This window comes from Harpia harpyja, chromosome 19 (genome assembly GCF_026419915.1).
Source record: "Harpia harpyja isolate bHarHar1 chromosome 19, bHarHar1 primary haplotype, whole genome shotgun sequence".
Classification (NCBI taxonomy): Eukaryota; Metazoa; Chordata; class Aves; order Accipitriformes; family Accipitridae; genus Harpia; species Harpia harpyja.
The window spans coordinates 7,877,809-7,893,978 of NC_068958.1; the positions used below are offsets into that span (position 1 = coordinate 7,877,809).

Below are 16,170 nucleotides of genomic sequence, written 5' to 3' on the forward strand. Positions count from 1 at the left end.
GTCACTAGTACTGTTTCTTTGTACTTAGAATAAGAAACAACTATTGAATTTTAAATCCCAGTGGAGGTAAATGTAAAGTTTATAGGTGACTACGATATGTACAAACTATTTAAAGGGCTTATGATACTTCACAAATGGGCCCTTTTTGGGAATAAATGGAAAACATTTATTTTAAGATGTAGGCTGTGTTACCTGGTTCTTTGGGTCTGAAGAGAAGTTTAGATAGTATAAAGTCTATTGTAAGTTTTAATTGTTTAATTTTAGACAACAGCTCCTTTGTTACAAGTTTCTACTTCTCTTTCTGCACATTCAATGCAGTAAATGCTCTAGATCTTCTTGCAGAGTAAAAGCTTATAAAATGAGGCTAGTGTATATGCAAGCTATGCCTCCTTCCATTGACGGTGTTGAAACTTCCAACAAATCGGCAAAAAAGTTTGAAGTGACACAAACAATGGTGGTGGGAGAGAAGTTGGAAGGATAGAGAAGACATGTTACGGATTTTTCTATTTCCTCTGCTCTTGCATATTTTCCAGTCTGTAACTGGGAACTGACTGTTAATTACATGCTAAAAATTTCGTATATATTTCCATCGATTTAGCGACTGTCCCAGTTCATAGCAAAATGTAAGGAATAGGAATTGTTTGATGTTATTGCTTGGAACCCGAGGCTTTATTGGGTGGTTAGACTTTGAAACCCCATAGATAGCTACATTTTCAGATGGTGGATTTTCAAGTGAAGTGGAATGGGATCTGTAGGAATGCAGAGGAGAAAGCTGTAATTGTGGTGTGTGTCAAGTGTGTGACCTACAAACTAGGAGATACTGCTTTTTACATTGCAGTGGTCCGTGTTGATCCTAACAGATCTCAGAGTCCCTTGGACTTGCTATTGCATAAGGCTATTGCAAGAGATTGTTCCTGTGTTTTAAAAGCAAAATGGACAAGAAGTATATGTTTTTTCTGATGGGGAACTAAGATGCGGAGATGATGCAACTAATTGTGGAGCTGCAGGAAGTAATTAACAGAGCCAGAATCAAGATGAAGTTCTGTTCACAACTTCTAATCACGAGACTGACCTGATTGTTTGCTTGAAGTTTGTGCTCTTGTCAAAAGAAAATGTTTTAACATTTCTGACCTTTTGTTTGATGCAAAAGTAACTTGCAATGTTAGTGCAAGAATTTCCATGGTGTGATGAGAAAAAGAGCAAATGACTAACTGAATCACCTGTAACCAATTTCCGCCTATTTCTAGCAAGGGAGTAAATTGACTCAGAAGTGAGTGTTCATTCTGACAGTGACAACATCTAGGTGCATGATATTCCCCACACCCTTGTAGTCTAGTCATTCCGTATGAGAAGTGTTTAAACAACAACCACCTAGATTTTTAGAAGACAATACTGTCACCTCATCTAAAAGTTTTCTTTCTTTAATTGTATTCATTGATGCCAAGAGAAAGACACTGGCTTAAATGCATTCTCCAGACAATTTGGTGATATGAGTAATTTAAAGCAATGGAAAGTCAAGCTAATGATGTGGGTTGTTAGTCTTAAACTTTTTTTAAAGTTGATTTGCTAAATACTCAGTTTCATTTTTTTTTTGTAGGACCTTAGAAATCAACTAGAAAAATTACATGGTGAAATGACTGAGAAAGAAAAAGCAGTTGAACATCATTACAATATTCTTTTGAGTGAAAGCAATCAGAAGTTGCAGAGCCAAGAACTAGTTATCAAACGGCTAACAGACAATGTCAATCAAAAGGATCTACTGCTTCAGGTAGGTAGACTTAAGTTGAAATGAAAAATGGAAATTTATCATTTGATTTTGTTTGAGGAATTATTACAAGATCACATTTGTGCTTGGAATTGCTGTTGATTTTGATGATAATCCTTCACTTTTTGTAATACTGTATTTGCAGAACAGACATATAATTATAGTGTGTGTGGTATTCCACAAGATTTCTTGTTAGGGCTTTATGAAGTGTGTGGACAGAGGAGGAAGAAAGCTTTATTAATACATATGTAGAATTTTCAATGTTGTGGTAAGATACTTCAAAAGCTCTGAAGTGCCTATGATTTTCAGTTTATTGTGCAGAAACTAGAAGTTGAGGAATAGGTATAGATACTGAAACATTTTATCTTCTTTTTTTGGAGCCCATTCAAAATGACGTATGTGAGAAGGGAGCTGCGTGAATGTTAATGGACCCCTGCTCAGTTTTTTTTATAGCTGAAGGTATAACCCTGAAAACTACTGATGGTATTCAACCAGCAATGCAAAGAGTAATATCTGAGGTTGCTCTATACCTGCAGACCAAGGTGCATGCCTTGACTTATTTTTTAATACTTAAAAGATTGGATAGGTGGGGAAAGCTTCTGTTCGATCTTTTTTTGCTTCTATTATGTTAAATCGGTAAAATATGGCACATGAAGAACATGTGCCTGATCATCCTTGGATATTCTGAATTTTGTTTGTCTATTGTGCAATATAAAACTAGAGTAAATTTTGTAAAACTGTCTCATTGTTTTCTTTTGTTAGAAACTTGATGGAGCAGTTAAAGAAAAGGATGCAGAATTGCAGGAGCTCCTGAATAAGTACAAGAACCTTCTAAGAGCCAATGAAGAACTTGAACTGAAAAATGAGGGCTTAGTAAAGGAAAAATGTGCTGCACAGTCTCAACAGTCAATCATCAAGATAGTCAGAGAGTTAGAGGTGAGTTTTTCATAACTCTGATCATTTGCAGATAAATACCTTGACTTCAAATTGAAGACAATTTTGACTTTGGCTTCAAAGGTATGGACTCGTATGTGCTGTAATTCACCCATGTAGCAAGGGCTGTTTTTCCTTCATATCGGTACCATATCAAAATGTTCTGTATTATTAAAAAAGATAACAATGGTGTTAGTAATAATTGTGTCGTATGATTTGTATGATTGCTGTGGTATTGATCTTGCATCATAAGAGTACATAGTATTGCACTGTGATGAGTTTATATGGCATCACTAAACTCTTTACTCTCAGAAAGCATGTAAAATGTTTTGCCTGCCATAAAAAGATAAGAGTTTTGTGCTCATTAGGGCAGACACATTTCCCTGAGTGGGAGGGTATCTGCATTTCTGAAGAGAGGTGCAGAGGGGAGTTTGTGTACTTCTAATAGATAAGGGGAAAGATTGCACAGAGCTAGTGACTGCAGGAGATAAATGGGGTATGAGGATAAAAAATATAGACGGGCGTGAAGATGTGTCTAGGACAAGAAGAAAACTACTTTAAAGCAAAGAAGAAAGGAAATAGTACCAAAATATATATATATGTGGACAATATATGCCCATTATTTTATTTGATGCCATAAATTGAAAAGACTTGTTAGTACCTGAAATCAGAGGTTAAAATTCAAAGTCTTAAAATGTAGAGTTTTTTCCTTCCCCCTTCACCTCCCACTTCTGTACCAGCAAGAAGTCGTCAGGTACTGTTAAGAAGTTTTTGAATCACTTGCTGACTCCATCAGTGCATTTTTTTATTATTGTGTACAGATTAGTGAACAAGTAAGCTGCTTTTGAAGGTACATTTCTCATCTTTTTTTTTGTGGTGTTTGCAGCCTAGTATGCTAAGGTCTCCAAAAGCATCAGGCAAAGTAGAAAGAATTAGACCAGTACTAATGATGGAGAAAGCTATTTCGTTTCTTTAATAATATATTAGTCATTAATGAGATTTTCTCAAGGAAGTTTAAAATAAAGTGACCCAATGGCAAAGGAAACATGAGTGCTGTGTCTTGTGTCATGTTCTGAACACACTAGTGATGAGGTGCTTAATATGTTATGGGCGCTATTATTAAAAAAGGTAGATGCAAGCACACATTGAGTCATGGGTTATTTGACAAGCTCGGAGTAAAGGAGCTGCATCACTGTTTGCTAGGGTGCCAGTGCAGAGTATATCAAAGTATATATGAATATACATGCAGAGAAAATACAGTCTGTAAAAGGTTGAGTAGAAATTCTACCTCTGTAAAACAAACTGCAGTGCATGCACATAACTTCTGTCACAAAGGGACCTAAGAGTGATGGAAAATCATACAGAATTAATGAAAATCAAACACGAACTTTCCTCTATACACCCCACTTCCAATACGGGTGTATTACCAGGAGAGAGAACAGTGGCAAGCAAAGCCATGCATGGTAATGACCCAGTACCCACCTTCTAATCACAATCTATTCTCTATTGCGGGTTCATTTAGTGATTGTGAACAATACCTAATCACAACCCATTGTCCTCTCAGCTCAACTTCTGTGTAAAGTATCTCCTGTAAGAACCCACTTCGGCATATTAATCATAAGTTTTTGGACACAGATTATCCAAAGCTCTGCTCTTATTGCCTGCCTTGGACTCTTTGATGACTTTACAGTGCTGCACCAACTCTCAACAAACGCACAGCTGGATCCTCCCCACCAGAGAGAACAGAGACCAAGCTCTTCTAGCCTCATTGATCTTTAAAGTTGAAGATACTGAATTGAGAGATGCAGAACTTTCTCTCTTTCATCATACCTTTTTAGTTTATTTTAATGTAATGATAAATTTTCAAGCAACCAACATCCAAAGCCCTGCTGGGTGCCTTGGCCAGGCCAGAGAAGATAAATGACAGTTTCTAATTAGAGTTTGCATTCTTGAGCCACTGTCATGGGCTGGAGAGAGACTGTGCGAGGGCACTGATAATTAGGTTAGTCATGCAACTGCTGACTTTGGTATCTATGAAGTCTTGGAATGAAATGTATTTTACAGCCAAGGAATTTAGAAGTGCAATGGACTCCATGTAATTTTGGAAACTTTAGTTGGTTTTGGGCTTACTGCTCTTCTCTCACAACCAATACTTCTACACTTAAAAGCTCTTTTTGTTGGGAGCATTTGTTAAGTAAATATATTTCTAACACAGATTTTTAGAACTTTGTGGTTCATTTTATTACTGAGAAAAGCAGCAAAACTGAGAAAAGTGGCTCTTGCTCAGTCCTTGAGCTGTGTTTCTGGGTTCTGTTGTGTTGCACATGTAATCTTGCACATGGTGTATGCTGCAGTAAGGGGCCACAGTCATAGAAGTTTTAATTCTAAATTGATTTCTCTAAGTGTAAAAATAATTCTTGGATTTGCTGTTATGTAGCCTCTCGTGATGTCCATTTTTGGGAGGGGGAGCTTATATACCACTTGAGACTGGAGTAGGAAATGTAGTTAGCTGATACACTGCAAGGCAAATCTGATGTTTCTGCAGACACAAGTCAATTCTAAATTCCTGTATGATCAGCAGCTTATTTGACTTTGGTTATAATTACTCCTGTATTTAAGAAGTTAATACTGTGCAATCAGGGAACTGAAGAATACTGTGGGCATACAGTTGTGATGTAATTTGCTGCAGCTGGAGAAATGATAGTCAATGCATGGAAGTTATTCACGTAGCTAGCTAAAGCATTGCTGTTAGGTGTCGTAAGAATTGCAACTGGTGCATTTGTTGTACTGCAGACATGTCTTAGCTGTTGAAATTGATGCAGTGTGCACATCGTTGCTGAGTCGTTGTGATTATGGGAAGTGGTGTAGTTGACTTTATTTTTTTTATACAAGCATCCTGTCTATTAAATAGTGATCAGTGCATTGTAGTTGTTGCTTTCAGTCTCTTGAAATTGATGTTGTGAGCATATAAACAGGGTGATAGTTCAATTTCTGATTTGATGAGATTAGTTGAGATAGCTGAAAACAGCAATCTTTTTTGTCAATATCTATGTCTTAACACACTTTAAACATGATGCTTTTTACCTGTGACACTGAGCATGGCCTGGTGATGGGAATGGATGTGGTTGGTGTGTCTCACGATTTCCATATTAGCAGGAATTTAATCTTAATGGAGTTAGCCTGATGAAGTGATACTTGGACGTCTGTATATAGTCTGCTAGTCTTGCCTCACGCATCACCAAGAAGGGCCATAAGTTCCCCAGAGTCAACAGCTTTGTGACATTTTCTGTGGTTGACATGACATCTTCTAAAAGTCATCAACAGTCTTTTGCTATAGTATTTTCATCTTTAGATACATGACTCAGTCACCTGTAACAATTTTAACGTTATTAGCAATTGTTTCATTTATGGTAGACCACACATAAAGTTTACTGCAATGTTAGAAGAAATTACCAAATTTTGGTACTGGTGGATGGATGTATGAATCAGTGATGAGGTGTAGGTTATGGCCTTCTCTCAATCATTCATCCTCTAACCTTCAGAGATTTTGAAGTGATCCTGATAGTTGTTGGAAGCAAGAGAGTATTCAGTGAGGCAACCGGATATTCTTGTGACTTTGCCAATAAGTTATTTATTGTGGAGGTATAAACCTTTTACTTTCATTGCTTACGATTTAAGAAACCTTTAATGAAAGTAAGTTATGTTTTCCACCACTGCTGCTTAGCAATAGTATTTCAGACTTAAATATAGACTTTAATGTATTAGATTGCCTCCTTTCATGGGAATATAAATCTTTCACTGCAATATGGTCCTGGATGTCTTGCAGCTATCTCCTCTAACACATTTTCCCTCACACCATGTGTCAAGAGGTTTAATGTTTCATTAACTCCCACAGCATTATGGTCTATTTAAGTTACAGAGCTGCCTTATGTTTTGTGTACCGTTGGGGAGTTGATTGGAATAATTCACTCCTACGCTTTATTTAGAAATGACAGTGATAATGTAAAAAAAAAAAAAAAGTTCGTGCTGTATCTTCTCATCCTTATTTGTGAAAGATTCTGAAAAATCAAGAACACTTCTTCATGATTTTGCTAACCTCTACCTAGCTAGTTGAATTTAGAATTTAATAATTTGTGTATAGTCTGTGACATAGGAATTAAGAAACAGCTCGTGTCTCCCGTTATGCAGAAAAAAAAAGAAAAGAGTTAGGAGGATTTTGTGAGCTTACTGAAATGTTGGTACAAATGTAGAACTAAATTAACATGTGAATTCTAAAAGAAACATAGGAAACCACAGCATGGTTCTGTGTATAACACTGCTTTGTTAATATAGCAGTCATAGACCCTGAACAATTGGTGACAACCGTTATCTAATTTGTGTACCGTAAACTCTTCAGAGTGACATTACTTTGCCAGTGCTTCAGAAAGAGCTTTTAATTAGGATATAGTTCTGTAGCATCTTCAGTAATAATTGCAAGGCTTGTATCAGACATATGGAAGAGTTCACTAGAAATTTTAACAGACTGTTAACTGACTAAATTAAGTCAAAAGATTTATTTCTTCCTGTTGCTTTCTACGTCATTGATCAGTGTCATTGTGATCAAACTTTTTCCAAGTTAAATTGCAATCTGTGTATGTTTAGTGACTGTTCTTGAAAGGCTGAGATTCCAACACATTGATAAGACTCCTTAATTCAGGCTGTAAGATGTACTTTTTTACATGGTTTTTTTTTGTGAGATTTTTTTATTAATGGACTCTGGATCACCCACCTCCATCTGTTTGCCTTTGTGTTCCTCAGTACTCAGTCAGCAGAAACCATTGCTGCATGCTCCTCCTCTGCTTATCTAGATAATAAGCTTGAGATGAAGCTCACTATTTTGCACTTCATATACAGCATAGTATTTAATGTATAAATTGCACTAGAACCTGGAAACGTTTGTTAGAATACAGCTACCATTAGGAATGATGGTAGCTGAACATGATACATGTGTACAAAGGCAAGGACACTTCTTCAAAGAATCTTTGTCGTTAAATGGTAGGAGCTACTCTTTCTGCGGTAAGATCTGACATGCAGATTACCTTAACGGGAGTAACTTCATCAAAACTTGATTACACTTGCAAAATGTTATTTAACGTATTTGCTAGCATACTGTGAAGTATGAGTGTAAATAATTAAAAGTAAACAACAGTTGTCCTTGCTTTTGTACTGTTTACTTTGCAGAATACTGAATTTTTCAAATTAACAGAGGTTTTGCATCATTAGTGTGAATTAGTGAGATTCTACTGTAGCAGAATTTTTGTTGCAGTTCCTTCCTTAGGAATTGCAATTGGAGTAATAACAGCTGCTTAAAACTCCTGGGTGTAGATTTCTTCCTTGTTATTGATCTGTTCGCTAATGATTTAGTATCTCTTGAGAGTTTTCTTCGCTGAGATTCCCCCTCAGCTGTGGCACTTTTTTTGTTCTTCCTTTCAGTTTTCAGTTGAAAAAGAAAACTGAGGGGAGCAACAAGGCCTGCTATTCTCAAACGGAGGCAGAATACGTGTGTCTGACATTAATACATCTAAATTTGCTATAGATATCCCAGTTATTTTCTCTCCTGAGGCGGCTGATACCTTAGATATTTTTATGTAATAAGTGCAAGCAAATACTCCTTTAAATAGCTGCATTTTTTTGCCTCCTGCTGAAAAAGTGGCTGTATGGTTGTTTTGGAGTGAAAAAAAGTCTCAGGAAATTAGTGGATCCTTACTGAGAATGTCGCATAAGAGTCTGGATTTATTTTAATAATAATAATAATATACTTTCTGTGAGCAAGACTGCAGGTAAACAGTTTTCTTTTATTTGCACAAGTAAAGAAGCAGGTTGTAGTGACCCAGCTGTGCAGAAAGCTGACTCAACGAGCCTGTATCTGACATGTTCATCCTTTATTTGTTGGCTCGATACAGTCCTTTTTGTTCAGAAATGGAACAGAATTTGCAGAAACCCCTCCCCCAAAGAAAGCCAATTTTATCTAGAACACAGAGAGGACCGTTAGGACAGTGTTCTAAAATGTGGGCTTGGAGCTTGGGCTTGTCTGCTTTCCCTTCCCCTCCTCTGAAATAGCTACCTGCCACATTGTTCCTGGGTTGTTGAGTTGTAAGCTTTGGAAATGAGGATGCTAGTGTTGGGGGGGGAAACCTTTTTAGACTGATCAAAATGATGAAGCACTGTTTAGATATGTGATTCACGGTAGGTAAATAGTGAAACAGTATTTGCCTCCTTTAATAATAGCTGGGTTTAAGTATCATGAATAGTTTCCAGATTCATATTAGGCTTTGGAGGTGGGCAGTCCTCTTCAGGAAATTTGATTTTCTGCTTCTTTCACATTTTCTTCAGGACACAGGTATACATATAGTTGTAGACATGCGAACCAAAAAATTACATTGTAAGCTTGGTATGTTCTTGTTTTAATTTAGGAAAATAAAGAAGCTGAATATGAAAAGCTGATCCTTGCTTTAAGAAAAGAACAAAATATTTATTCTACACTAGTGAAGACCTTCAAAGAATCGGATAGGTAAGTACTTTTTCTATTTTGGTGGATAATCTAAACTCAAAGGGCAAAAGTCAGAAGCTGTGAAAAAAAGGTGCAGCTTAACTGGAGTGGTGATTAATTTATGCTGGCCAATTGTTCATAAGGCATAAACTACCTGAAGTAGTCTCCTTAAAAGAGAAATATATTTGTAAGTGAGGTTATGTTATCTAAATTACTTAAATGTTTCTGAAAATATTTCTGTTTGGATTGGAATCTTGGATGAGCCAGATTTCCATTTAGGTACCAAAGTAAGCAGCTAGGTTTTCAGGAGTTACATGTCCTTGTGTTGGAATATAGAGGAAAAATCAAATCGCAGTGAACTTTTGGGTGCTGGATGTTTTGCCATGGTACACTTCTAAAATACAGATAATGCTTATCTTAAAAGTGACACTGAGAATTTTTATGAGAATATAAGCCGGTAAGATTTTGGAGAAGGTTAAACAAAACAGAATAATTGAGGCTTGCATAGTATGCTTTCAGTGTAAAGCATTCAGAAGTATGGCAGGAGCAAGTGTTTTTAACCTTTTAAAATCAAAGTACACAACATTTTAGAAAGAAATCTGTCGCCTACTTTGTATCCTATTATTGCTTGGCAGTTGAAGAGGAGACATGATAAAATAAAGAAAATTCTTAGCCTTTAGGTAAAATAAATTTAAATGTTTTATGAAAAATTTACTTTTACTGTTATAATTACAAATATCTTAATTAGGTATTGACAGCATTTGAGAGCTAGCTCCTGACTCTTCCTGCCTGAAGGCAATGGTTATACCTGCCAACTTTGTGGGAACGTGTGTTTGTATTTTGCAGTTGGTTTATAGACCGCTAGAGTTTGGAAACCATAAAGTGAATAGCAGTAGAGTAGATGAGATCTGGTATTTGAATTAAGCACATTAACAGTAATGCCAGCTCAGAAGCTGGTTTTATACTAGAATCTTTTTCATTAGAAATAGTGATACAAGTCAGATTATGGTGATTATTTCTTACCTCTGGGAAAAGAGCAATGTCTTTTGTAACTTTTCTGTTGAACAATCACCAAATGAAGGAAGAACCCAGTTTATTTTAATATTTCATTTCACCTGACATTGAAACACATTCTGTGGGTAAGGCGATTGTCAACGGTGTCTAGTAATGACAACAAAGTAACATAGCCGTGATCCTAGTTTTTCTTAGAATATCTTTCAAATGAGGAAAATTATAACTGTAGTTATAATTGTTAGGGTAATAGGAGTTTTGCAATTAACTTCTGTAGGATCAGGATCTTTAGTTCTGTTTATTTCATATGGACTTACAGGATGCACAGAGCAGTGCATGTTACGCAGTGATTTGCAGTGGATGCTCAATGATTCAACAATAGAGCTGGAAGTTGGAGGCAGGTCGTCTTATTTCTCCTCCTCGTAGTTTTGTGGGCTGAGATGTGCTGTAAATCTCATCATGGAAGACTTGAACCCCTAAAGTTCAGGGGAGCTGATAAACAAGCCCTGCAGATAAATTCAGCTTCCTAGTTTGTGTTAATTGCCGTCAGTAGTGACATGGATTTTAGGGAAACAGCCGTTTTCTTGCTGACATATCTTCTTTTAGGCATTATTTATTTTAAGCAACATGGATGTTTTTTTTTTTCAAAATAAGCTACCGGATATCAGGACCAAGACATTTCTTGTCTCTCCAAGTGGGGAATCAATGCTTTTTCTTATAAAACCTTTAATGCATGAAAAGGAGAAAATGTGCTTACTTAGCTTCCAGTAATGTGTTGGTTTGTTTTTATTCTTAATTTTTTGCTGAGCATTTAAGAGAGCTTGCTCTTCAAAGATACTCTTGAACGAGGGAGAATTGTTTAAAGCAGTAGTTTCTTGTGCAGGAAACTGACAACAGCACGCTTGTCAGAAGGCAGACTGAGAGTCTTTTCGTACATGTTGCCTTTTAATTAATGTGTTTCTGCAATATGCTCTTATTCTCATGCAAGTATGATGTGCTGTATGTTCCTGTATAGCCTCCTGTAAGACGGATTTAAATTTTTTTTTTTAAAGACTCCTAAATTCTCTGGCATTTAGTGCAGTGGATTGGAAATTCTACAGCAGCTTAATTTGTCTTAAAACACTGAGATTCTGAGTGAAGTAAATGTGAAAATAAATAATACTATGAATTCAGTAACACCTTGTTATTTATTTGTTATTAAATCCAATTTATTTCATTTTATCACAATTTCAATTTTTAGTGTACTTAAGTTTTTACGGACTGATCAGAACTGTCTTGTCGATGTTGTTGAAGGATATGGGGGGGATCTAGCAAGGGACAGCTAGAGGTGCTGAGACAGTGAGGCCTGAGGGGCAGTGACTGATGCTAAAGAAAGAGCTTCAGTGGCCACCTTGGAAGAAACCTGCTTAAAGAATTAATTCACCTTGACAAATTATCATTTGTAAGTTTTGGTATTTACACCCCATTGAGATAATTGAGACAATTTAGACCTTAAAAGGTCTTTTTACAGACTGTCGGATAAATGAAGAAATAAAACAGTTGTGTCTGGGTCATGTTTTCAATGAAACACAATTTTTTATTTTTTTAAGTGGAGCATTAGATTATATAGTATGGTTCTGTAGCAAGGGAACAAAGTTTCCATGGTCACCGTATAGTGGAATACACAGTGCCATCAGTATTATGTGATAATGATACTTTTCTGGCATACTTTTCAGAAGTTGGTAATTTTGATTTTCCTTAAAAAGAATTAGACAGAAGTTGGCTGGTAGAATACATCCGTCATGTTTAAGCTGACTTACAAGCAGCACAGCTCAAAACAGCAAGAAAAGGCTGTATATGTAAACGTTTAGTCTCATCTTTCTATGTAGGGATTTGATTGTGCTTATGAATCCAAATGATTGTAGCTGTGTGATGAAAAACAGTGATGGCTAATGTGAAATGGGTTCTTTGTGGAAGCCTGGATGTATAAAAGATGCTGAGGTGCACAACAAAATGTTTTGAATTGAATCTTGATGATATTTTTTTTCCTCCTTTTTTAGTATAAATAGCTTGCAAACAGAACTAAACAACATTTTCATGCTGCGAAAACAACTAGAAGAAGACATTTTAGCTAATCGGAATCTACAGAAGGTCTTAGAAGATCAGATTAAGGACATTAAAAACCGACAAGGTCTGTATACATGCACAGCACATCCCTTTTCTTGATCTTCTTGCACAAAAGAAAACTGGTTTTATTACAGTCGGTTTACTGTGATGGAGAAGAAAGGTTTGAGGGTAGTAAAAGGTGTGAAAAGACTTCTTTTTGGCTTTCTACACTGAAAATTATTTGGGGGATTTGTAACAATGTCTTTGAGCAATCAGGGCAAAGAGGGACAGCTTTTCTCTTTCCATGCATCAAATGTCAGTAATTCTATGGCAATTCTACTACAGTGATCATTTCAAGCTGCCTATGATTTTGTACCCATAGAATTTACTGTTTTCTGCAGAAGTCAGAGATTCCTGGCTTTGAATAAATCTGTGGGCATGGGATCACTTTCTGACCATGGAATGTAATTATTTCACAATACTTTGGTAAAGAGCTTGTGTCTCAGGAAATGGCTAGACTCCTTCTAACAGAAGAAGTATTTCCAGAGAAAATAAAAACAGCTAGCGGTTTTGTTATTTTGTAATTCAGAAACAGTAGCGCTTTTAAATATAACATAATATTCTAGCTTTTTTATTGTACTTCTTTGGAGGTGTTTTTAGTATATACTTAGATACAGAAAAGAATAACGTAAGTGGACATTGTTAACTATAGTTTACTGCATACATACAGATGTATCTGTTTTATTCCATAGGGGATCTATAAATAACAATAAAGCTTGTTCACTTACCCCTTTCAACTTAGATTTTCAATTTTAGCATCACTCCCTTGACAGCTATGATAAGTGACAAAAGGTAAGCTTCTGCTCTTTCAGAGTTTCCAACCTCAAAAGCACAGAGATGATGAGCAGCCAGGGTAGGCTAAAGGGTCTTGTGGATACTCCTGGGTTCTCAAGAGCAGTGGTGTTGAGGGTGAGGCTGCTAGGAATGAAGGCTCTAAAAATTAGTAATGATTTGTGAAGCTTTGCGTCCTTGCAGCAGCCATAGGATCGGTGTCAGAGCTGGGAGTAGGATTTGAATGTCTCGTCTTTATCCTAATTTAGATATGCTTTCTCCCTATGTAATGAGATATATTTATAGAATTAACTGCCATCTATATTGTAAATGAACAGGTGTTTATTGAAACATAACAAATCATTCCTGTAGTTATAGAGGAAAGGAATAAGTAGTTATTTTCAATTCAATTAATGAAATCTTTTGACCCAAAACCAAAATAAATTCAATAACTTTGTCTAACCCAGCTTTGCGCCTCGAGACCTTGAGTTCGTGTTCATAAAAATATAGTTAAAACAGAATAACTATTCATGCCTTACTTATCCTTCCTAAAAATTACTTCTAATTGTAATGCTAAATATGCAAATTGTAATTCAGAATTACATTCACAACTCATGCTGATAACCACAGAAAATACAGGCATAGAAAATAGAGCATGTCTGCGTGTCAGAAGCACAAAGAAATATGAGGACAAAATTTGTTCAATTAAACAGAAAGCTTATTTTGGGGGATGAAACATTTTAACTGGCCTCCCACAGACTTACTAGTAGGTTCTTATTTGAAAAGTCCTGTCTTTGCATTTTATGCTGTGTTTTCCTGCAAATAGAGTTTCTGAATTAGTTCCTGTCCTTGGTTATTTTGACAGATGAAACACTGTCTTTCTGTGGAGATCAGACATCTTATATGAGTATCTGTTTAGGAGAGCAAGATCATTTAAGCTTACAGATAGACCATCTGTCTCTTGAAGAACTTAAGAAAAAGGTATTGATCTTTTTTTATTATTTACTGTTTCTAATGGCTTAATTCTGCTTCGTTTATAGTTTGTGTCTCTCGCAGAAAAGTTTATTTAGGTACAGTTGGGTAGTTCTGAAAGGATTCGAAGTTCTCATCTCTGTGGTTTGTGATCCACCTTTTATAACTATTTATTCTTTGTTACACAACATGAGCTTCAGAATCACCTGAAAGATAGGTGGCTTGCTGAAAAGGTTTTATGATAGTTAGGCACCTGGATTGAAGTTTCATATTTTAGTCATCATGAAGTATACCAACTCCAAAGAAAAGTTTTTGCGTTAAGTATCATACAGTGTGTATTTTATGCACTTTTATTAATCATGAAAATAGAAGTGGTATCTATAATTTTTCTTCTGTATAGCACACTCCATCCCAGGTTTTGAAAATCTTTTGGTAAATATGGCATGTTATAAAATAACCCTGAGGTAAGTTGATGTTGTCTCCATTCTGCATAAAGAGAACTGAAATTCACAGAGATTAAATGTGCAGACCATTGTCATACAATAGATCAGTATCCAAGTTCAGAAACTTGTTCTTCTGGCTCCTTATTGTGTGCAGTGACTTCTGATCCATGCACCAATTTATGATAAGGAATTATTTTGAATATGGTCATTTGGGAGTGAGCATAAGTGAAGTTTTATATTTCTCGTGGCCAGCTGAATTGTAGGCAGCTTTTCAAAATCTGGAGGTGGGTAATCTGAAGGGAAGAAGTTTGCCTTACACTGAACAGGTGTCAATAAAATAAGCCCCAGATTGTGTCCCAGTCCCATTCTGGGGTTATACCACTTTTCTCTCTGAACATATTCCGTTCAGTGGGTTCAGGGACACTAATTAGCAGAAGACATTTATAAACCAATTCTTACTTGAAAAAGGGTTTGTATGCCTGAAAGTTGATCTGTTTTTTCCAAATATATTAATTGATCTAAAAAGATTTCACTTTCTTCTGCAAACATTGCCGCCTTGATAATACTACATGAGTCTCTGATAGTAATGTCTGTCCAAGAGTTTTGAACACGATCGTCCATTCAGATTTTGTGTCTGTGAAACTACTCAGAATGATAGTGGCTTATAAAAGGGTGTTTGAGATAGAAGAACAGGTTGAATGCTAGTATTTCCCTGGAATGCTGGTTTCCCTTGCACTAAAATGTTTCTTCTCAAATGAGCCTGCTGGTGTGAGGTGCTCTCAGGTTTCTTCTTGCTACTGAGTTGTGAAACTTGACACCTCAGCTTAATAACAGGGCTAGAAACTACAGTCTTACAAGTTAAGATTTCTTGAACACTAACTCACAAATACATAATGATGTTTTCATACATAGGGAGATTGCCTCATAAGCACATACAGAAACCCAGGCTTTCCAACTCTGCAGTTTAGATTTAGCTGGAGATTTATATATCATCATTTGTTTTCATATTAGTATGGATGTTACCAGTTTTGTTTGTTTTTCCTTTGGTTATTTAGGTTACTGACCTTCTCTTGATGGTTAAGGATCTGCAGTCAATTAATCAAGAACTTAAGAAAAAACAACTTGGACTTTGTACAACAGATTCTCGAGGGAAGGAAGCACTAAACATATTAAACCAAAGTGAGGTAGGTTTTCTGTGTTGAAGTAGTGAATCTGACTCTAATCCACCTTGTGGAGTCATTTACATCACTGCAAAATGAGTGTAAAACTCTGGGTGCTTAGGTTGCTAATTCCTTATAATAACTTTTTAAATTAATGATGTAAACAACTTTTAGATGTTAGCACAATGGAGAATCAGCTCAATGCAAGCGTTCAGTGATGCATCAAGTTGATTTTAAGGAAACAACATACACGTTAAAATTTTAACTGGGTCTGTGATCTATTTGTTTTGTCAATTGAAAGGGGAGGAAATAGTTAATTTTACAAAGAAAGCAATATCTTGTATAACATTTTAGGTATTACTGGAAGTCCGCTTGTCCACTGTTTGAGAGTCATTCTCATGCTGTCTCTAATTCTGTAACAGCTTAGTTCATCTCTCCTCT

The 16,170-nt window shown here is 36.1% G+C and overlaps 1 protein-coding gene across 5 annotated transcripts in view; it reads left to right on the forward strand.

Annotated features, from left to right (window-relative positions):
* The window catches only part of CDK5RAP2 (CDK5 regulatory subunit associated protein 2), an 84,903-nt gene that overhangs the window by 23,870 nt on the left and 44,863 nt on the right, over positions 1-16,170 (forward strand). For all 5 annotated transcript variants that reach the window (XM_052814561.1, XM_052814559.1, XM_052814560.1 and 2 more), the window contains 6 exons: positions 1,598-1,768; positions 2,528-2,701; positions 9,151-9,248; positions 12,278-12,408; positions 14,020-14,135; positions 15,625-15,753. In XM_052814561.1, the coding sequence (XP_052670521.1) occupies positions 1,598-1,768; positions 2,528-2,701; positions 9,151-9,248; positions 12,278-12,408; positions 14,020-14,135; positions 15,625-15,753 (819 nt within the window). The remainder of the gene's footprint in view (positions 1-1,597; positions 1,769-2,527; positions 2,702-9,150; positions 9,249-12,277; positions 12,409-14,019; positions 14,136-15,624; positions 15,754-16,170) is intronic.